Source organism: Peromyscus eremicus, chromosome 6 (assembly GCF_949786415.1).
Source record: "Peromyscus eremicus chromosome 6, PerEre_H2_v1, whole genome shotgun sequence".
Lineage (NCBI taxonomy): Eukaryota > Metazoa > Chordata > Mammalia > Rodentia > Cricetidae > Peromyscus > Peromyscus eremicus.
The window spans coordinates 94,361,933-94,384,596 of NC_081421.1; the positions used below are offsets into that span (position 1 = coordinate 94,361,933).

The window sequence follows — 22,664 nt, forward strand, 5'->3', positions numbered from 1 at the left end:
ACACGACCCTCAGTGGAGGTTTCACCGTGTTGGTGAAAACCACAAGCAAGAGTCGGCAGTCAGAGGAAGTTGGGGGCAGCACTCCACGCTGCTGTTCTGTGTGCATCAGTGTCCTGCCTGGGTAACCTGGACTCCTGTCTTGCCCACAGGTCCTGTCCTATCATGCGTCAGCAGCCGAGGAAGAAACGAGAGAACTCCAGGCTTTAGCGGTAACCCTTTCTTTTGAAAACTCACTGACTACAGCCATCTAATTAATATACAAGCGCTTTTACTGGTGGAAAATATTTAGATGGACACAGAAATTATTTATGTTGATTAACTGTACTTTCTTGCTAGGGTACAAAGTTCCCGATAATACAAAACATCAGTGACTTATGTTGGCTTTGGAATACTAGTCTATTATCCTAATTTTTTTTTTCCAGTACTTGTTACAAAGTTCACCTCTTTCTTTCACAAAAATGAACTTAGTTTTCATTTACTGGGGAGAATGAAATAGATGACTACAGGTGATTGGTTGTTACCACTAACCAGATCCGCACTGTCAAGAACTGAGAGCGATCTGATTTCTGACCATATGGTTTATGGCAGGGTGTTTGAAATCAGGATCAGATAAGGTTAGTTTCTGGAGTCATGGTCATCATTCAGTATGCAGTGAGATGAAGGCTGAGGAACATGTGAGTACACATGCCAGATGCTCTGGATCTTGGTTGGGAATGCTTTGGTAGCGGTCCATGTAAATCTGAGGCACTTAGACTTAACACTCAACAGCACACTTAGTACACTTACAATGCTTGCATTTTAAATTTGTGGCTGTGACACAGCTAGGTCTGTCTGAGAAAAAGAATTGTGCATGTAAGGAATGGAAAGTTTGAGCAGATGCTAGAAATTCTCTCTCATTGTTATCAACACCATAGCTTGCCAGAAGATAACTTTTTCATGCTTTATCAACATGTTCTCATGGAAACTACAGCTGTGTTGTGAAGACTGCACTGGTGCCTAGAAAAGCCAAAGAACTTTAAGTTCAGACGGCCATGCAGGAGAGAGAGTGAGATAGAAGTTTATACTTTGTTGCAGAGCCCTGAACCAAGGAGTTAAAAGGCCAGTAGAAAGAGGCCTTGAAGACATTCTAAGTTAAATTGTGAGTAAGAACATGAGTCATCTAGCAAGGACAGCAAAGGAATCATTAGGTAATTTTATCTGAAAGGTCACACAGAGTTTACAGAGGTATTCGGTTTAAAAGTATCATTTGCCTTGGGCTTAATTGACACTTTTTTTTTTTTGAGACAGGAGACAGGATGTCACACAGTAGCTCGGCCTGGTCTGGAACTCACTTGAACACCTGACCTTCCTCTGGCCTTAGGCTCCCATGTCCTAGAAGTATAGGTGTGAGCCGCCTCACCCAAGTTAATGGGCACATTTGCCTGCTCCACCAACACGATCTAGTTTTCAAATAAATGTACACCGTGAGTGGGGAAATGGTTTTGTGCTCTCAAGCCTGGCAAATCATTAGTCAGTGTCAAAGCAAAGGAAAAGTTACACCTTGTCGTGTGTCATGTGGAAATCCAAAGAGCAAACGCAGCACCTTCTAAAGACAACACTAACAACACCACGGGTGTGTGGAACTCTGTTTTACACTTCAGAAATAGTGGAGTCTTTCACAAAAGTCCCAACTTGCTTTCTCAATTATGCCTATAATTTTAGCAAGAGAAAAACACTCTGAATGGCTGAAAATTGCTGCACAGCACATTGTTCAGAACCATCTGTTGTTCCACTCGAAAATAGATGTCTGGCGGCTGCACTGAGAAATGTAGGGTTACATCTTTTGTGGGTCAAGTAATTTATTTAAATTGGTTGAAATTCAGCAATGGCTTTCAATTCTAGTTTTATGTCAACCAAATAAAATTCTTCTGCAGCTCCAACTACCCAGGTGTCTGCATAACCGAGCAATTCCCCAAATCACTGTCTTTGCCATGTGTTTGCTTGTTTATGTCAATTCCAACTGTAAAATAAATTCTGAAGCCGTCAAAGGTTTTAACTTTTATTTTGAAATTTTACTCTTAAGAGACTAAGCAATGTATGTACCAAATGTGTATGCCTATATCCAGAATAAAATTCTCTAGTCATAACAAAAGAATTGATAGGAAATCCAAACACCTCATTTTCCCTCTGCCCCCATGCCCCACCCAGCTTAACTTGATATTTTTTTTTTTATCACATTTTTAGTCTGCCCTTCTCTTGGAATAACCTTGAGCATAACAGAAATAGGACCTTTCAACTGAGCATGTTGCCCTGTATGTATCTTTTTGATGATCCTTAGTCACAGTTGCTGGGAAAGCAGTAAAAGAGTCCTTGTCACTTGATCACGGTTCTAAGAAGTTATTTAAGATACCGGAATATAGAGCTGGGAGATGATTTGGCAGTTGAGAACGTTAGCTACTCTTGCAAAGGACCTGGGTTTGGTTCCCGGCACCCACACCGTGGCTTTCAACCATCTGTAATTCAGTTCTATCTGGTATCCCTCCTCTTCTGGCCTTTTCAGGTGCCAAACACACAGATCATACCCATTTATACGTATGGGCAAACAGTTCTGCACATGAAATAAAAATTAATAAACCTCTTAGAGAAAGATACAGGATATAAGTTCAATTAGACAAACAATTGGAAAATGAGTGTGTGCTTGATTGACTGGGTGACTGATTACTTTTTCTGTGTTCTGATCCTATAAGTATAGCAATAGATAGGAATATATTAAAGTAAATAAACTACTTGGTTTGTCACTGTCTTAGTTCTGGTCCATTTAGTCACAGCTTTGCTGCATTTTATACAATCACAGATGTTGTATCTAGAAGCTAACTGAATTTTTTGACATCTTAAAAAGGCTCTGGGACTCCTTATTTGAGAACCAAAATAGAAAGAATGGGCTCTGGTAGCCACTGAGGAAGGATTTACTAGGACAGAATTCACCTCTCAAAGAAATGCCATGTGAGCCCAGCCTTGATCAGGCATCTTGGACTTTTACAGGTGGCCATGGTGAAGGAGAGAGGCAGGACCTTACCCAAATCTCATGCCTATGCCAGTATATAGATTCTCATTGCCCCTCGCTTTGGGGAAATCCTTTAAAGACTGACAAATTAGAACTTGAAACTTTTGATCAGATGGTTTAACCAGAGTTGGCCCTGTGGTCTAGATGATATCCAGGGCTACTGAACTGCAGTGGTCTGTGGCCTCAGTGAGGGATTGACTCCCTTAAATTGGGTCAGAGTCTAAAGCAACCTCTGGCCTGTCGATGGAGGCATCCTCTTTTACAGAAGTCTAAAACATTAATACAGTTACATTTTTTTTCACATGGGCAAGACTTCGGTAGGTTATCTATTTGATTCTTCCTATCTCACTTTGATTTTCACAAGTGGACAATTTCCAGCCATAATCTTATTTCCAAATATAGAGACTCTGTTATCAAACTTCTCATACACAATGGCTGTGTGTAGCTTGGAAACACCACAGTTTTTAAAATAAGTTTTGTGTGGGGGAGTAGGTAAGCAACATAAAGCAGATCCGTGTATATTAAAGTGTACTCATAAGTTCCACTAAGTTTATACTTTTAAGTATATCTTATCAGAATCTTATCATTATGCCTTTGTTGTATGATTTTTGAAAACTGTAAGATCATTATCCAAGTTTTTAATACTCGTCTTCCCTACTAAAGTTTAAAGGAATCACTTACTTAATGTAAGAAAGGAGGAAACATTATATTGATAAAGTAATTAAGGAAAATATTCCAGTCCGCTGCCTCTGTGCCTTACACACATCCCTCTGGAAGACTGGGTTCCAAACGGTGCCTCATGCACCTAAGTGTCTATAGATTTCTTCTCATCTGTATTTGAATGTACCTCTGTCTTGGAAAAAGATACATTCTAACAGCACAAAAAGCTGTGTGAGTTTCACTTCTTTTCATATTTATTTATTTATTTTTTCTATTATCAGCCTGATACAGTACAAATTCTTATCCTAATAGTGAAATGTTTCATTGAGGCTTGCCCAGTAATTAAGTAAAACCAAAACTTATTATAAGCCACAGTCATCCTAGGGTGTTCCCCCCCCCCCCATATAGCCTCCCTGATTCTGTGGGTTGCAGTCTGATTGTTCTTTGCTTTATATCTAGTATCCACTTATGAGTGAGTACATACTATGTTTGTCCTTCTGGGTTTGTGTTACCTCACTCAGGATGATTTTTTCTAGTTCCATCCATTTGCCTGCAAATTTCATGCTGTCATTTTTTTTCTCTGCTGAGTAGTACTCCATTGTGTGTATGTACCACATTTTCTTAATCCATTCTTCAGTTGACGGGCATCTAGGTTGTTTCCAGGTCTGGCTATTATGAATAGTGCTGCTATGAACATAGTTGAGCATGTATCTTTGTGGTATGATTGAGCATTCCTTGGGTATATGCCCATTTTTAAAGATACATTTTATGAAAGTTTGAAGTGGGGCGGAGAGGCAGCAGCCTTCAGCAGGGTGTAAGGTAGTGGCTGTGACATTGGCCTTCTTCAAGGGCTGAAATGGCATTGCCATCCTTTGTGTGGTGCCTCTGAGATGAGGGTACTGTTCAGGGCCCACAGGAGAATGTCCACACTAGGCAGGAGACCTTTCTTTGAAATCACTGCTACCGCCTATCAAATATACTCATTTGATCCCTGAAAAAAATTTCCTTAAAATGAGAACTAATTGAAATCCCTTATTTTTATTGAGTAAATATCAAAGAGAAGTAAAACAAAAATGACTTTATAAAACATTGACACTAATTGGAAGAATTTGACATTTTGTGGAGATCAAGTTCAATAGCTGCCCTTCTTTTCAGACTTATTTTAATAAACATTCCTTGTGCAAAAGGAGCCTTTTATGAAGTTGCCATGGTTTTTTTATTTTGGGCATGAGAGCTGATACTTAAGATCTAAGGCAGACCGAATGCCTTGATATCAATGTGACATATATATATATATATATATATATATATATATATATATATATATATATAAAGAATACACAATCAAACAGATTGTGTAACTCTGTGCTCACATCTTTAGTTTCTGCTGAGGTGACCAGAGACATTTCCCACAGGCAAAATAGAAGCCCTTTTAATGAGGGCTTCACCAAAAACAAGAAATTCAATAACTTTTATTATATTTATTTTACCCAAGTGTGCTATTTTCCATGTTCACATGCTTAATGGTATTCACAGAAACCATACATTTAAGAACTATAGTAACATAATATTATTTTAAAAATATATAAAGCAGCTTTTAACTGTTGATAGATAGATCCAGACTTCTTAAGAGTTATTATGGTCTCAAGCAGATGTGACTTCTCTATGCCTCCCTTTCTTCATCTATAAAAGAAGATAATAAAAGTGGTTACCCTACAGAGCCATGGTGACGAGCTCCCTGGTGCACATACCTCCACTGAGTTTTAGTTACTGTAAGTAGTAGCAATGTTGAGGTCTTTATGGCTCTGTCATGTGGCAAGCGTTGTTTCACAAGTCCTAATGGTATAATAAGCCCTCTAGAAATTATATGCACAGGTAGGGAGGAGACTTCCAGAGGGAAAATGGACCCTGTGTTTCAAGATTAAATGTAAAACCTTTTGTTTATAATCTGTAGCGAATTCTCTACTTGTTGAATATAATCTGAAATGGTCTAAGTGACTTCCTACTGTGATTGCTCACAAAGTGAGAAATACGTAGGCTAGTGCTTTCTCTTCCTGGATTCCTAGTGTCTTTGAGCACAAAAGCGTTAAACTTGCCAATGCACTGACAGGGTGAAACTGATGTTTAGAGTTATGCAGTATACATAATACAAATGAAAGAAACTGAAATCTGGCTGTAATTTTAATTTTTTCAAAAGAAATGAGTAGTAGAACTATAAGGGAATAAGACAACTACCACACGGGTTGCTGTTCCTGATGTGGTGGGATTCATTAGCAATACTAACATTTGTATTTTAGTGGTTTGTAAGTGAAACTCATAGGATACACATCTACATGTTATGGAAAACTGTTGATGTGGTTGATGAGTTTAGAAACCTAGTCGTTCATTGAATATTTACCTTTTAATCTATACAGGCATTGTAGTAGGTTTTCCAAATATACTGAGTGTGTGTGTATTATATACATAATATAATCACAAAATATAATAACTATGACTGAGAGGTACTAGGCACTGTGAAATTATAAAGGTACTCTTGTCTGAGAGAGTTGTACCTGTGCAGCTGTACCCAAGTGTCTCAATTCCATTTTGTGGTGCCCCACTCTGTTTTAATCAGTGCTCTAACTTAGACATGGGAGATTTCAACATGTCTGTGGCATGTCTGATTTCAACATGGATTGTAATTCAGCATCTGGATTTTTGTTTCTAGAAGATTCTTTCAGGAAATCCGCAAATGCTCTTGTTTTCTAACCACAGTTTGAACCAAAAAATTGAAGTCTAGAGCATCTTCTGTATTTCATTCTTCTGAAGCAGTAGTGAGAAGCAGCTGGCCCACCTGTGGTTTCTGCCCATTAGACTGTGGCCTGGCACTTACCACTGGACCCACAAAAAGGCATTTCACTGAAGACGCCACAGTGACCATGTAAACGGCTGTGTCATTGATGTGGATGGCCTCTCCTAATGCAGTGGTTCTCACATTTTTGCATCCATCAGAATTACTTTGAAGGCTCATTGCAACACACAGATGGCAAGGGAGGGCGTGCTCCTGGCTTTTCTACTTTAGGAGCTCAGCATTGGACCCAAGAAGTTGTATTTTTAATGATTTATATATGCAACTCTAATGGAATTATGGTTCCTTCTGCTTCTCTACTCATCTGTATCAATTATCCAGTCTCAGATTCTGAGCCTTGAGAATCTGTTGTCTACAATCACTTTTGTTACCAAATAGACCACTGTCAGGGTTCAACTGAGAAAATGCAGACTTCCTTGACTATTTTAGACAGAAAGATAAATATTTTCTTTCAAATCATTTGAAGACATCAATGAATGACCCCAGGAATGAGTTCGTGGAGTGAAACATATCTGCACTATTGCATCATATCTAGACATATCATCAGCCACATAGACTAGAGTCAGAAAGCCATTGGCCTATTGGCTACCACCTACATCACCCATACTGAATATTTGAGTAGTAGATAAGGGACCCTATGTTCTGTAGAGTTACACTTCCCTCCATAGTTTCCTTCAATATTTTCTCATGTGACACCATTTTAGTTTGACATTCAAATCTCTCCTATGTTGTATTTTGTGTGTGCATGCGAGGTGTGGTGTGTACATATAAGTGCATGCATGTGTATAGGAACGCATGTATGTGCACTGCATGTGGACACCAGAGTTCCAGGTCAGGTATCTTCCCCATTCACATGCCACCTATATTTGGGGACAGGGTCTCTGACTGAAGCTGCCACTGGGCTAGCTGGCCAGAAAGTTCAGCGAGCCTCTTGTCTCTGTCTCCAGAGCACTGGGGTTGTAGGTGCACACCATTGAACCTGGCTGTTCATGGACTGGAAATCTAACTCAGGTTCTCTTGTTAGCCCCACAAGAGCTGCACTGATTGAGCTATTGCCCCAGCCTTCAAATGAACCTTTCAACCAAGTATATATGCAAATTTATATGTGTGATACCTTATTGTTAAACAATTCTTTAAAATGTGTTGTGTGTTATCTTTGCCTTCAAAACTATAGTGCAATAAACTGTATTGTTCCATGAAGAAATTCATGTAGAAATCTCACTTTCTAAGTTCTTTTTCTCCCTTGTTTTGAAAGTAGATTTTTTTCTTCAGATAATATATTCTCGTCACGGTTCTCCTCCCTCTACTCCTCGAAGTTCCTCTCCATCTCCCCTCCCATCTGGATCCACACCCTTTCTGTCTCTCATTAGAAAACAAACAGGCTTCTATGTAGCTGAAGTTTTTTCTGGTCCTGTCCAGCCCCACGGACCCCACAGCCACTTATAAATATTCACTCAGAAGCTTATATTAATTAAAACTGCTCAACCATTAGCTCAGGCCTACTACTGACTAGCTCTTACATTGAAACTCAGCCCATTTCTGTTCATCTATACGTCGCCACATGATATGTGGCTTTACCTGTGTGCTGTTACATGCTGCTCCATTGATGGCAGGCTGGCATCTCCTGACTCAGCCTTCCTCTTCCCAGAATTCTCCTTGTCTCCTTGTCCCGCCTATGCTTCCTGCCTGGCTACTGGCCAATCAGCGTTTTATTTATCAACCAATCAGAGCAACACATTCACAGCATACAGAGCGATATCCACAGTACCTCTAAAAGATAATAATAAAATAAAATAAAACAAAAGCTAGCACATAGACTAAGACAAAACAAGCAGAAGGAAAAGAGTCCAAGGAAAGGCACATGAAGCAGATATAGAGACACTTCTCCTTTCTGCTCTAGGAGCCCATGCTGTGCTCTGTGCATGCTATGTGCACTGATACTGTTCATTCAGAGGGCCTTGTTTCCTTGGTGTCCTCCATCCTCTCTGGCTCCCTCATTCTTTCTGCCTCATATTCTGCAGGGTTCTCTGAGCCCTAGGGGAGAGATTAGATGAAGACATCCCACTTCAGGGTGAGTGTCCCAAGGTCTCTCACTCTCTGCATGTTGTCTGGCTGTGTGTCTCTGTATTTGTACACATCTGCTTCAGGAGGAAGCTCCTCCAGTGATGGCTGGGCAAGGCACTGATCTATGAGTATAACAAAATTTCATTAGGAGTCATTTCATTGCTACACTCTTTTGTTTTTTGTTTTTTTTTTTTTTGTTTTGTTTTGTTTTTTGAGACAGGGTTTCTCTGTGTAGCTTTGGTGCCTTTCCTAGATCTCGCTCTGTAGACCATGCTGGCCTCGAACTCACAAAGATCCGCCTGGCTTTGCCTCCCAAGTGTTGGGATTAAAGGTGTGTGCCACCACCACCTGGCCTTTTTTTTTTTTTTTTATTTTAGAACAGTAGCATTTGGTTTTACCCTAAGTCCATGAACTGTCTACTCTCGGGGTCTTGGTCACACAAACAATGTTGGATATGGGTTCCATCTCAGGGAGTAGTCCTTAAATCAAATCAGATATTGGTTGGTTAGTCCAACAAACTTTGTTCTACTACTGTGCTAGTGTATCGTGCAGGCAGGACACCATTGTGGATGAGTTGGTGTTTACATTTCTCCTTGGTAGCCTCTAGCAGAGCACCTTCTGGTATCAAAGATGCTGGCATGTAGAGATGAAGGCTGTATGTAGTCACCAGCCCGACTTCTCCATGTTCAGTGGAATTTTGTAGGTGTTGTCTTCAGAATAGAGCCTTGCTATCCATTTGTGGAGAGCAACCTATATTCTTGGCAACAACCTGTGTTGTTTGGGGATCCCATGGGATCCCTTTGACCAACAACTCAATTAGATGTAACCCAGTCCTCATATTGGAAGTTTCATTTGGTGACAAGAAATGTCCAGCTGGGTCTCTGTCTTTCCCCTTACTTGGAAATTTCACTTAGATTGCCTTCATATATGTGTATATTTCAGAAAGCTTTTACTATTTTAGGTTTCCATACTACCACTCAAATGGCCCTTGATTTTACTTGTCTCCCCCATATTTTCTCTCTTAGCACCCCCCCCACACACATACACCTGATCCTCTCATTCCAGTCCCCCACCATCTATCTGTAACTATTCTATTTTCCTTTCCTAGAAAGAGCTCTCTGCCCCCACTCCAGACCCTTACTCTACATTTAACCTCTGCAGTTCTATGTATTGTAGCTTGGTTATCGCCGACTTTCAGCTAATATTCATACATATGCAAATACATACAATTTTTGTCTTTCTTGGTCTGGGATACCTCACTCAGGATGATTTTTTTTTTCTAGTTTCATCCATTTACTTATGAATTTCATGATTTCATTTTTTTTAATGGCTGAGTAATATTCCACTGTCTAAACGTGTACCATATTTTTTTTATCCAGTTATCTGTTGAGAAACATCTAGGTTGTTTCCAATTTCTGGCTATTATGAATATTGCAGCAGTGAATGGAGTTGAGCATGTGTGTCTCTGGTAGGATGAAGTATCCTTCAGGTATATACCCAAGAATGGTATAGCTAGGTCTTGAGGTAGATGGATGATAATCTTCCTGAGGAACCACCACACTGATTTCCATAGTGGCTGTACAAGTTTACACTCCCACCAGCAAAGGAGGAATGTTCCCCTTATTCCATATCCTCATCAACATGAACTGTCATTTGTTTTATTGTTCTTAGCCACTCTGGGTATAACATGAAATCTCAAAGTAGTTTTGATTTGCATTTCCCTGACGGCTAAGGACATCGAACATTTCTTTAAGTGTTTCTCAGCCGTTTGAGATTCCAATTTGAGAATTTGCTGGTTAGAGCTGTACTCCTGTTTTTAGTTGGTTCGTGTTCTTGATATCTAGTTTTTTGAGTTCTTTACGTATTTTGGATATTAGCCTTCTGTTGGGCATGGAATTGCTAAAAATCCTTTCCAGTTTTGTAGTCTGCCTCTGTCTGAATGACAATGTCCTTTGCCATGCACAAGCTTTTCAGTTTCATGAGTTCCCATTTAATAATTGTTGATCTTTGTGCCTGAGCTAGTGGAGTTTTGTTCTAAAAGTCTTTTCCCGTGCCAATGAGTTCAAGGCTATTCCTACTTTCTTTTCTGTCAGATTCAGTTTATCTAGTTTTTGTTGATGTCTTTGGTCCTTGTGGAGCTGCGTTTTACAGTGTGGTAAGTGTGGATCTGTTTGGCTTTACCTACATGCATCTATAGTTTGACCAGCACCATTTGTTGTAGATACTGTCTCTTTTCAAGCGTGTATTCCTGACTTCTTTATAAAATCAGGTGTCCATGTTTGTGGAATTATTTTTGGGTCTTCAATTTGATTCCATTGATCAATGTGCCTGTTTTTGTGCTAATACCATGCAGTTTTTATTACTATAGCTCTGTTGTATAGCTTGAAATAGGAGGTAATGATATCTTCCATTGTTCTTTTATTACTCAGGACTGTATTAGCTACCCTGGTTTTTTTTTTTTTTTTTAATTTTCTGCATGAAGCTGAAAATTGTCCTTTCAACTTCTGTGAAGAATTATGTTGGAATTTTTAATGGGAATTACAGTGAATCTGTAGATAGCTTTTAGTAAGATGGCCATTTTTACTATGTTAATCCTACTGATCCATGAGCATGGGAGATTTTTCCATCTTCTGATATCTTCTTCACATTCTCTCTTCAATATGATTAAAGTTTTTAATCATACAAGTCTTTCACTTGCTTGGTTAGAGTTACCCCAAGATGTTTTATATTATTTGAGGCTATTGTGGAAGGTGTTGTTTCCCTGATTTCTTTTTCAGTCCATTTGTCATTTGTATATAGGAAGGCTGCTGGTTTTTGTTAGGTAATTTTGTATCCAACTACTTTGCTGAAAGTATTTATCAGCTGTGGGAGTTTCCCAGGGGAATTTTTAGGGTCACTTATGTATAGTATCATATCATCTGCAAATACAGAAACTTTGACTTCATCCTTTGTAATTTGTATGCCTTGATCTCCTTCAGGCATCTTATTGTTCTGAATAAGACTCCAAATACTACATTGAATAGATATGGAGAGAGTGGACAGCCTTGTCTTGTTCCTGATTTTAGTAGAGTTGCTTTGAATTTCTCTCCAGTTGATATTGGCCATGGGATCTCTGTTAACTACTTCTATTTTATTGATGTATGTCCCTTGTATCTCTAAGCTTTCCAAGACTGTTATCATGAAAGGGTGTTAGACTTTGTCAAAGGCCTTTTCTGTATCTTATAAGATGGTCATGTGGTTTTTGTCTTTCCCTTTGTTTATATGATGAATTACATTTGTCAACTTATGTATGTTGAACCATCCCTGCATTTCTGGCATAAAGCCTACTTGATCATGGTGGATGTTCTTTTTGGGGTGTGTGTGTGTGTTTGCAAGTTGGTGAGTCTTGCCTATGAAATTCATGTTTGAATTCCTAACTTTTTCATTTCCAGATTTTCCTCAGTTTGGGTTTTCTTTATTGATTCTGTTTCTCCTTTCGGGTCTTGAACTGTTTTATTTATTTCATTCCAGTTTTTGTTTGTGTTTTAAGGGATTTATTCATTTCCTCTTTTGGGACCTCCATCATACTCATAAAGGCTATTTTAAGGTCTTTGTCTTGTGCTTAGCAATGTTGCAGTTCTTGGGGCCCACTGTGGTAGGATAGCTGGACTCTACCGGAGACTTTGTCCTGGCTGGTACTGACTGTGTTTTTACCCTGTTGTCCAAGCATCTGGGTTTGGGATGATTGTAATTCTGGGTGCTGATGTCTGGTCTTGTCTTTGTTGGGTGAGCGTTTTGTTCCTTGATTTCTTTGCCCTCTCTGGTTCTTAGGAGGTTGTGATGGCTGTGTGTTGCCTTGAAAAAAATTCTTCTGGGATCTTGATAGGTGTGGCCACTGGAGGTTCAGGGAAAAGTATGTTTCTCTGTATTGGGACCACACACTCCGGAGTGGGGATGGACTAAGAAGGGGAGGCCGAAGGGGTCCATCAGAGGGCGGAAAGCAGGATGTCCCACCAGGATCTCCTTCATCCCCTGGGAATGGACATAGAGAATGAGGAGAGGCCACAGCAGGTAGTCTGCCATGTAGTGGGGATGAGACTGGGTAGCTGGACTTAGAGAAGATGAGGGAATAAGACAATATGAAGCTTGCTTCTCTGCTTTGCTGGCCTACTTGCTTCTCTGGCAGAGTTGGCTGGTGGGTTCCCAGGGAATACCTGCTGGAGTTGGGGGCTGGGATGACAAGATGAGTGGAGGGAAGAAGAGTTGAAGGAGCAGGTCTGTATGATCACCTGGAGATGGGGGGCAGGAAGGGAGGGGAGACTGTAGCAAGTGGTCTGCTACAGAGCTTGGGATGTGACTGGGGCGCCACATTCACAGGAGAAGGGAAGTGAAGATCTACGGTTAGCCTGCCTGTATCCCTGTCTGGCCTCTCACTTTCTAAGTTCTAGTACGTACAGCTGTACTAAAAGAAGCTCCGAGAATTGTACCTGACTGCTCTACCCCCAAATACCACACGCTTTGGTCTGTGCTATAAAATGGAAAGTGTACAATATTTTATCTTCTGAAATAGTGAGAAAAACAAAGAGAAAGTTGACATTTTATATGATCGTTAAAGAAGAAGGGTTTTAAGGGGTCTCTGACTTTCTCAAACCTTGTTAGTGGCTAATCCAAGTTCTGAACCCCATATCTGACTATAAGGCTCTCACGGAAAATGTTTGCGTGTCTCTGCCGGGTCAGTTCATGGAGTCTGTGTGTGCTGTGGTGTGGTAGCGAGTGAAGGCGGAAAGGAAGCTACTTTCCTGTCCGTCTGAGAGCCAGAGAATCCATGCACAAGGGAGAGGCCTGGGCTGTGTGGGCCACCTCCCCTGCAGCTGTGGAATATGCTTTGTGGAAGAAAAGGAAGAGAGTGTCCTGCTATAAGAAAAATAATGCTTAAGAATAAAACATCTGTCCTCTTGGATAGTGGATGTGCTTAAAGAATGCAGCTGCTGTCTGTTTCCTCCTCCTCAACTGGAGTTGCTCCATCCCTGATGCTGGAAGCCACTGTAAACAGTGAGACCTTTTTCTAAACATTTTCAGTTGTCTTCCCCATTTCAGCCCACACTAAAGTCCATGGGACTGGCTTTAGAGAGTACATATTTTCTTGTGAATTTTTGTCTTAGGGGAAGAGTCTTTCAGAGTGGAACAATCTGGTGTGTGTGTGAGGAGAAACATCACAGCCACCATGAGCAGGTGAAATAGCTTTAAAGGTATAGGGGTTATACAGCTCTCAGTACCTCTGGGAGATTTTAGTATAATGATGGCTTTCGTTCAGGAAAGTTGAAGGTAACACGGGATAGTGCCGTCTGAAGGTTAGGAAACCTAAAGGCTTTGGCGACTCTTTCCACCCTTGCTATTTCTTTTCTCAGTAAACAAAAGGCTCTTTCCATCAAGCTGCTCTCAGCCTGGTAAGGCTGACACAAATAGTAATACTCAATTGCATGCCCATAGCGTAAATGGTCCATGGATGGGAGAGTAGCAGGCCCTACAAGTTCAAGTAGCCCTAGGCTCCAGCAAGAACACAGGAGAGCAGTGAGGCTGCCGGGATCCTCATTAGCCAGTTACTCTTTCATTGACGCTTTAGGAAAAAAAATCATGTTCCTGCTTAATTTTCCTAACACATAGGCAGCATAACAACTTAGGTGGTTTTGACAGCGAGTTTAGATGTACTTGCGGGACTGCCCCAATACAGGCAGATAAGCCTCATGGGCCTCATCCTCCATGGGAGCTTTGGAACTTTAAGAACCTTGGTGCATCCCTATCATGCCAACAGTGGCAATGCTAAGGGAGGAAGATCACAGGTTCCACGTTAGCCTGAGCTTTGTAGGAGGCCCATCTTTAAATAAAATGAAAATTGTTGTGTCGAGTTAAGCAAAGAGAATAATATTTGATTTCCCCCTTCCCATTTACTCTTAAGTATTTATGCTAATGAATAGAAAAGCATAGGAACCATGAAAGTGAGTTACAGTCATTGATGTCACTTAGCAAGTCTTCCCAGAGAGGGGCTAGCACCATGGGGCACTTTGTCCTACTGTAGGTGGTAACTGTGTCTGCCCTAGGGGAATTTAGCAAAGAGCTAAATTCAGGAGCTCCCTGAAGCAGATGGTACAAAGGAGGAGAGACTGATGAAGAGAGCAAGGTCTTTGAAGACACTCCATGTACTTGCTACAATTAAATGTCTATAAAATCAAAGCCAAGGATTTCGGTTAAAAAATCAGAGCCACCCCTTCCAAAATACAAACAAAATCAGCTTCCCACGGCCACCTGCAGTGGACTAAGTGGAAATTCCCACACAAGTGCTTTTATTAGCACTGTAAGTGATTGACATGCTCAAGCTAGGTGAGAATCCACACTAGTCTACACTGTAGACTCTACAGAGTAGCAGTGAGGTCAGATCTGAGCTCGGCAGCGTGCTGTCTTGGAAACCTGACTCCATCCCTTGCCTGACTTCTTTGTGCTTAAGTTAGTGTAGCTAAAGAAATGGGTGCAGATCCATAAGGTTTTTGTATGAATGAAATATAAATTGCTTGGACCATTATCTTTACCTTGCTTACTGCTTGACTTCCCGCAATGAAATAGTTGCAGATAGTTGCGTCTGTCGAATGACTCAGAGGTATAAAAGGGCTGGATTATTGGTGTCCTCTGCGCTGCTTTCTGTTTGAAGTGCAGTCTCATGGCGGCAAGCCTCTCTCTTTCACCTATCTGGAATCTTTTAGTCAAGCCGATGTGAGTCCGTTCAAAAGGTGTAGGGGGATCTTGTGATAAAGAGGTCTAGTCTATTGCCATCACTTGACAACATGGTTTGTTTGTAGTGTGTGATCAAGTCGCCTCAACTGCTTTGGGGTCTGGGGTTGACACAGTGCATTATGGGGGAAGCCTAGTTAAAAAGCTGTTCAGTCCCATGACATCCAGCAGTGCTTTCAGTAAGAGGAAAAGAAGGCTCCAGAGTCTCCCATTCTAGGGCATACTTCCAGTAATCTAATTTTCACCCTGAGTTCCACCTCTGGAGTATTCTACTACCTCCCATGTGCTGGCTACTTTTATATAAGCTTGACACAAGCCATTTTGGAAGAAGGAACCTCGATAGAGGAAATGCCCCAACCAGATTGGCATGTGGGCAAGCCATTGTGCATTTTCTTGATTGATGATTGATGTGGCTAGGCACAGCTCACTGTGGGCAGTGCCACCCCTGTGGGCAGTGCCACCCCTGGACTGGTGGTCCTGGTGCTGTAAGAAAGTGACTAATCAAGCCATAAGGATCCAACCAGTAAGCAGCACCCCTCCATGGCCTCTGTACCCGTCCTCACCACCAGGTTCCTACTCTGAGTTCCTTCCCTGACTTCCTTGGATGATGGACTACACTTTGTAAGATGAAGAAACCTCTTCCACCACAAGTTGCTTTTGGTCATGCTGTTTGACCACAGCAATAGAAACCCAAACTAAGACATCCCAATAGCACGAGGCTGGAGAACAAGCCTTTAGCATAAGAGCATTTTCGGGAACTTTCCAGACCCCAACCACAGCAGTGCTGAAAGGAAAGATAAAATAAACAACATGTTCTGTTTCCCCACAGAAAAGAGAGAAAACGTCACGACTAACTGCTCCCTTAGTTCACAGCTTTATTTCATTGTCTTCTCTTCATTAAGGCTGCTGTGGTACCATCTGCCCAAACCCTTAAAATTACCGACTTCAGCTTCAGTGACTTTGAGCTGTCTGACCTGGAAACGGCACTGTGTACAATTCGGATGTTCACCGACCTCAACCTTGTGCAGAACTTCCAGATGAAACACGAGGTAGGAAGGCAGTGATGGCCTTTGGTAAAAATGTGTGTGTGTGTGTGTGTGTGTGTGTGTGTGTGTGTGTGTCTGTGTGAGTATGTTTGTGTGTGTGAATGTGTGTGAGACAGAAAACTGGACCTGACTAATAACATGTAATAGGGGTTTTAATGATTAAAACCTAAGAAAAACCATCTGTCATTAAAAACGCATTTATGCCAGGCGGTGGTGGCACACGTCTTTAATCCCAGCACTCGGGAGGCAGAAGCAGGCAGATCTCTGTGAGTTCAAGGCCAGACTGGTCTACAGAGCGAGTTCCAGGAAAGGCGCAAAGCTACACAGAGAAATCCTGTCTCGAAAAACCCAAAAAAAAAAAAAACCCAAACCAAAACAAAACAAAAAAAAACCCAAACAAATAAAAAACTGCATTCATTAAGCTGGGTGGTGGTGGCACACACCTTTAATCCCAGCACTTGGGAGGCAAAGGAAGGCAGATCTCTGTGAGTCTGAGGCCAGCCTGGTCTACAGAGTGAGTTCCAGGACAGCCAGGGCTACACAGAGAAACCCTGTCTCAAAAAATCAAAAACAAAAGATGCGTTTATTGGATTCCCACCAAGTGTCAAGCTCCAGGTTGAAGGAGACAGGGGGATTTTACTTACATTAATAGAAGTGCCAAAGCAGGTGGCAGGAGATGCTGGGTGGGATGCGGGGGAGGGGAAGGTGGCCAGAGAAGCAGCTGGAAGGGTGAGCAGCAGAACCTGTTGCCTGGTAAGCCATCAAAGGGAACTAACTCCTCTCCTGACAACAATGGCCACTCACTGAGGAGTTCGAAGCTTGAAACTATCTGGACGTTGTTGCCAAGATAACAGTGTAGACTGGACCTGCACCAGGCCACAGGTGCTGGTGAGGCCAGACTACTCAGACGAGGTCCTTTCCATAGAGCAGAAATAAGGCCCTGGGAGCCCCAGTCTCCAAATACAGATTTCCTATATAAACTTTCTGTCTTCAAGGCTTTTGTACTTCTATTTAGCCCTTCATTAATTCACACAATGAAAAGTTACATGTTCTCTGTGATTCCAATGCTGAGTTGACCCTGCTCTCAAAGGCCTCACAGTATGGAAAGAAAACTGAGGGTGGATATAACTAAGGTTGATAGAGTGTCATTTATGTTCCTGGAGACCCTAATCTGATTCTTTCTTAAATTTAGCCAAAGTTCATACTACTTTTTCTTCAATGAAAACCAAATAATGGGTCTCTGAGTGTTAGTTAAGGGATGCTGTGTTGTTTGATTATTCCAACAAGTTCTTATGAATGAATCTCATTCATGGATGAAGAAATGAAGCTATCATGGAGTAGAAATGTCATGGACTTCAATCATAGATCTCTTAGTGATCAGTCCATATTCACTTGGGCATTCATCTCCCACATTTTCAGTTTCCTCACCAGCTAGAGTAAATGGTGTTAATGCTCCGTGGAAGTCTGCATGAACTACATATTCGTCTGTATATTACATGCCTGTATATGTACGTGCTGATAATATTATGCATAATCCACAGATATAGCGAGCTTGTCAATTATTCCCCCTTCAGGACAAATTTGCTTACACTGTACGAGATAGGGCTCTGTAGATGTGATAGGTTCGCATCTAGAGTTAGAGGTCCTAAATATGGATCACGGTTTTACTTCCTAACTTGACCGGATCCATGTGTTCCTGGAGCGTTCACAGCTGTAACTAACAATGACCCTCTTCCAAGGGCTTGGCTAGAACACAGGAGCGTGAGTCTCTCCCAAAACTCCTCTTGTTGATTTACTTTTTGTTTGGTTATAGGTAACATTTGAGGATTGAGTAATACAGATAGATAGATCCTCATTTTCCCTGGCAATCCTTTCCTTGGATTCATACCCCTATCTTAATGTTTAAAAACAAACAAACAAACAAACAAACAAACAAACAATAGATCTTTTCAGTGCCATACAAAGAAACACATGAACAAAGTAAAAGTAATTCCTCAGAGCAATTTCTTTTTGGAAAAAAAAAAAAAAAAAAAAAAAAAAAAGGAACACAGTGACCCAGAAGGGCTTGTGAGCACACTGGGGCAGGAAGTCCACTTCCTTTTTATTCTAATACAGATGGTGACTGTGTATTTTCCCCCGGCTCTGGCCTCCCAGTCCTTGAGATTGGCTAGTTTTAAAAGGCTCAGTGCAAAGGCCGTGGAGGACAGTAATGTCCTGCAGCAGACTGCAGACTTCCAGGAGCGCAGGGAGCCCTCTGCATAAAGGAAAGCTTTGCCGGGTGGAAGAGATTAAAAGATTTGGGGGAAAAAAAAAAGATTTGCATAAAAGTTGTACACGGTGGGGAGATTAAAAGATTTTAATTCCTTTACATAAAACTTTTACAAGGTGGAGGAAATTTTTGGAATATTGGCACTTTATGGGCTAACTGACTTTGATTTAAAAAAAAAAACAAAAAACCTTTTTTTTACATTTATTCTGGGCAGCATTAACCTAGCCGTTAGGATTGTTCTGGTTGGATTTTCTGCCTAAGTAGCTAGTCTTCTCTTTTATTTCAGGTATTCTTGTCAGTAGATTTTAGGTAGAGAGGTTACCCCTATCAAGTGACATTTCACACTGAACCACAAACCTTCAGCATTAATTTATGCCGTTGCCTGTTACCAGTCTCTCAGAGTCCCACTTTATTAGGACAACACATGTTGATCGTGTTTCCACGTCTGTCTTTTCTGTCTGTACCCCACAAACTGTATATGCTGTGCTTCTTGCCACAGTCCTGGGGAACACAGGTCCTTTTAGCAGCTTCTTAGTCATGTGGGGAAAGATTTTTAAAACGGACTCAGAAACTCGAGGGTCATTTTTATCAGAGGTTAAGAGAAATAGCAGGAAAGGTAAGCTGTGGATCTCAGCAGCTGCCAGGAGCGGAGGAGGAGAGAAGGCGGACGCTTTGTGAGTAGGTTAAGAAGCCACACAGGCTCAGCAATGGAAGTCTGAGCAGCCGCTTGGGAGTGGGAGGTCTTCAGGAAAAAAAAAAAAAATTCCCGGAGTGTCAGCACAAGCAGGTTTAGGTTTGGAAAAAGGAGATAGGAAGAGGGGAAAGAAAATGTTATTCTCTGAATTGGAACTCAGAAAGTGGGCAGGCTTAGCAGTGAGTGTATGATCCCTGCATCAGCAGCAATGGCTTCTGGGGGCTGGGAGTGCACATCTCTCTCCTTAAGTACTTCCCCGGTCTCTTCACCTCCTGGCTGTAGGCTGTCCCCTGGAGGTCCTAAGACTATCTTTTTTTTTTTTTTTTTTAATCGAAGACAGTCTTTAGCCTTCCTCAAAGGTGTTATCAACCACTGACCAAGCCTCTTTACTGATAATTAACCTGAACCCTGTTTCAAATTCTAATATTTTCCCCTCCCTCTGAGACTCAAGAGATAGAGTTCAATGTATGTTGTGATGGAGGGGTCCATCCTCAAAGAGCCCCAAGCTGATATGTTTTTACCAGATTCCTAACAGGAGTTATTTTAGCCATGGTTCAATTGCAGGGTATGTATACATATTTAATAATAGCTTTAGGTTTTGAACTAGTGAAGGATATATTCAGACACCGAATTTTCCAGTTTTTCTCATTGTTTTTCTCCCTGCTTTAATTAATCACAAGAGATTTTCTACACGGTGCTAGTGTGTACTCTCAAAACACATCAAAGTAAAACTTGTGGCTTTCGTTTCAAATCCTCCTGCTGTAGCTGGTCTGCCATCTTTCCACCAGAGTGTTCAGAAGGGGCCAGAGTAAGGAAATCTGTACTGAGATTTCAGTGCTGAGGGAGCGCACATCCACCTTGGGCACACAAACCTGCTTACACAAGGGTAACTCACAGGGCCCGATGCTCAGAGATCCCAAAGTTCTTGGTTGGGGAATTCCCGGTGAACTGAGCCACAGAACTAGAGGAAAAAGTTGTAAAATGAAAAGTGATTATACCAAGTCCTCTGTGATGGAGCTGTTTCCACCAACAGCCAAGAGACTCTGGCTCAGCCCCCAGAGCCAATCACAAAGTTGAAGACTTTGAAAGCTGCATTCTTTCCCCTTATCCTTTTTCCAGTCCTCAGGCAATGCTCTTTGCGTTCGCAGTATCCCCAGTGACACACTTGGGGAAAGCACATACTTGTTTTTATAAAAATAGGGTAAATCATTCAGATTTTAAGAGAGGCAGACTAGTAACACAAACAGAATCACCATGCTTAGATCATGGGTCCCTGAGGATTTCATTTAATACTCCACTTAGAAGTTAAATAAATCCCAACTTGGGAGACTTGCTCGAACAATTTTGCCTTTCCCCGCCCCTTCCCATCTTTTAAAATAAATTTTTTCCATATGGGTCCCAGGAGCTTTCCTTTGTGTACATTATCTCCAAATTTTGGTATCTTGGTGGCCAGACATTAACGGTGCTTAACACTTAGGCAGAACCGAAAGTGTAAAGATCTGATGAAGAGGGCATTAAGACCTGTGATTCCAGTTTGTCCTGAGACCTGAGCTGGACACCTCGACCCCAGGCCACCTTAGATCCTTGCACACCAGTGTACAACGTGAGAGCATGGAGACAGCTCATTCCCCAACACTCATGACACAGGACTCTGGATTCTAAGGAGGACATGGGGGAATATTTTTTATAAAGGTAGTTAGTGTCCTACCCTTGACAAAACACCTTTCTTTGGAATATTATCCATTTTTCATCTAATTTAACTAGGTTAATGTGGTAGGTTCTGGATTGAACCGGCTATATTTGAATTCTGGCCCTGCCTCTTATAAACAACCACCACTGACAGGTTGCCTGTTTGAGTGTAGGGTTCTTTCTTCTCTCTCTCTCTCTCTCTCTCTCTCTCTCTCTCTCTCTCTCTCTCTCTCTCTCTTCTCTGTCTATCTCTCTCTCTCTCTCTTTAAAATAGCTATTCATTTTTTTCCCTAACATATATTTTTACTGATTATTTGGGAGTTTCACATAATGCCCCCAATCACATTCACTTGCCTGACTTCCCAGGTCCACTCCCCTCTCCCTTGTGGCCTTATCCAAAGAAAAGAAGAAAAGAAAAAGGAAAAAAACAAACAAACAAAAACAGTCCAATTCATATTGCCCATATACTCACTGGAGCCTGGTGAAACGTCCAGTGGCCAGACCCTTAAAGAAAACTGAATCTTTCCCCATCCCCCCTCCACCAGAAGCCACATGAAGAGTGTTGGTTTCTTCCTTTGTGAAAGGATCAGAATAGTCATGCCCTACCGCCCCCTCTCCCCAACCCCAAGGTTGTAAGGATTGAACGTGACTGCTGCAAGGTGCCTGGAACTTAGAAAATGATGACTAACTTGGCAATTATTGTCACTCCTCATCCTTCATTTCCTAAAGGTTCTTTGCAGATGGATTTTAAGTGTCAAGAAGAATTATCGGAAGAACGTTGCTTATCACAATTGGAGGCATGCTTTTAACACGGCACAGTGCATGTTTGCTGCCCTGAAATCAGGCAAGATTCAGGTACTACAGAGCCATTCAGAGCCCTGCTTAGTAGAGTTTACAGCATACCTTTTCAAATTATTTTTAATGTGCAGCTATGGTCATTGAATAATTTACCACATAGTGACTCATGGTTGGTTGAAGATTAGTACCGCAGAATAGTTGGCTGTTAGCTTTACTTCATTTGTAATAAATATGATGTAGTAAACCCTCCCAACTTCATGTTACATTTTAGCAGTCTTTGGGCAAATGAATATTTCTGTCAGAGGAAGACATTGAGAGAAAAATAGTATATTTATCATATTCCCAGTCAACTGCGCCATAGCAGAATTTCTCAAAATTCACCAGGTGCTGTCATAGATGAGCTCACTGTTGTCTGTCCTACTCTGTGTGGAAGGCGGTCACTTCTATGCTATTTCAGACAGGTTTTGGTTTCATGTGCCTTGATCAGAGACTGATGAAAAGGAAGACCAGTGTAGGAAGTATTCCCATAAAGCATTCAATTCCAGCCAAATCCTATTATATCTCTGTCTTTAGATTTTTATCTTCAGAGGGAATTGACTAGTTATTCTGAGTAAGTGATTCTAGATATCTGTTACATAATTTAAATTCAGAGCCTCCCAGTTTTAAAAAGTAAAGAAAAAAATATTATTCTCTGTCAAATATCCTACTTTCAGGGGTTGCACATTTTAAATGGCCAATTGTAAACGAAGTGACTGGACTCGGGTTTAGCTTATTGACTGACAGTACAGATG

At 41.3% G+C, this 22,664-nt stretch overlaps 1 protein-coding gene across 1 annotated transcript in view; it reads left to right on the forward strand.

Moving 5' to 3' along the window:
* Window positions 1-22,664, forward strand: part of Pde5a (phosphodiesterase 5A) — a 139,973-nt gene that overhangs the window by 86,449 nt on the left and 30,860 nt on the right. Inside the window, exons 11-13 of the mRNA XM_059266189.1 lie at window positions 150-209; window positions 16,280-16,426; window positions 21,805-21,930. Of these exons, the coding sequence (XP_059122172.1) occupies window positions 150-209; window positions 16,280-16,426; window positions 21,805-21,930 (333 nt within the window). The remainder of the gene's footprint in view (window positions 1-149; window positions 210-16,279; window positions 16,427-21,804; window positions 21,931-22,664) is intronic.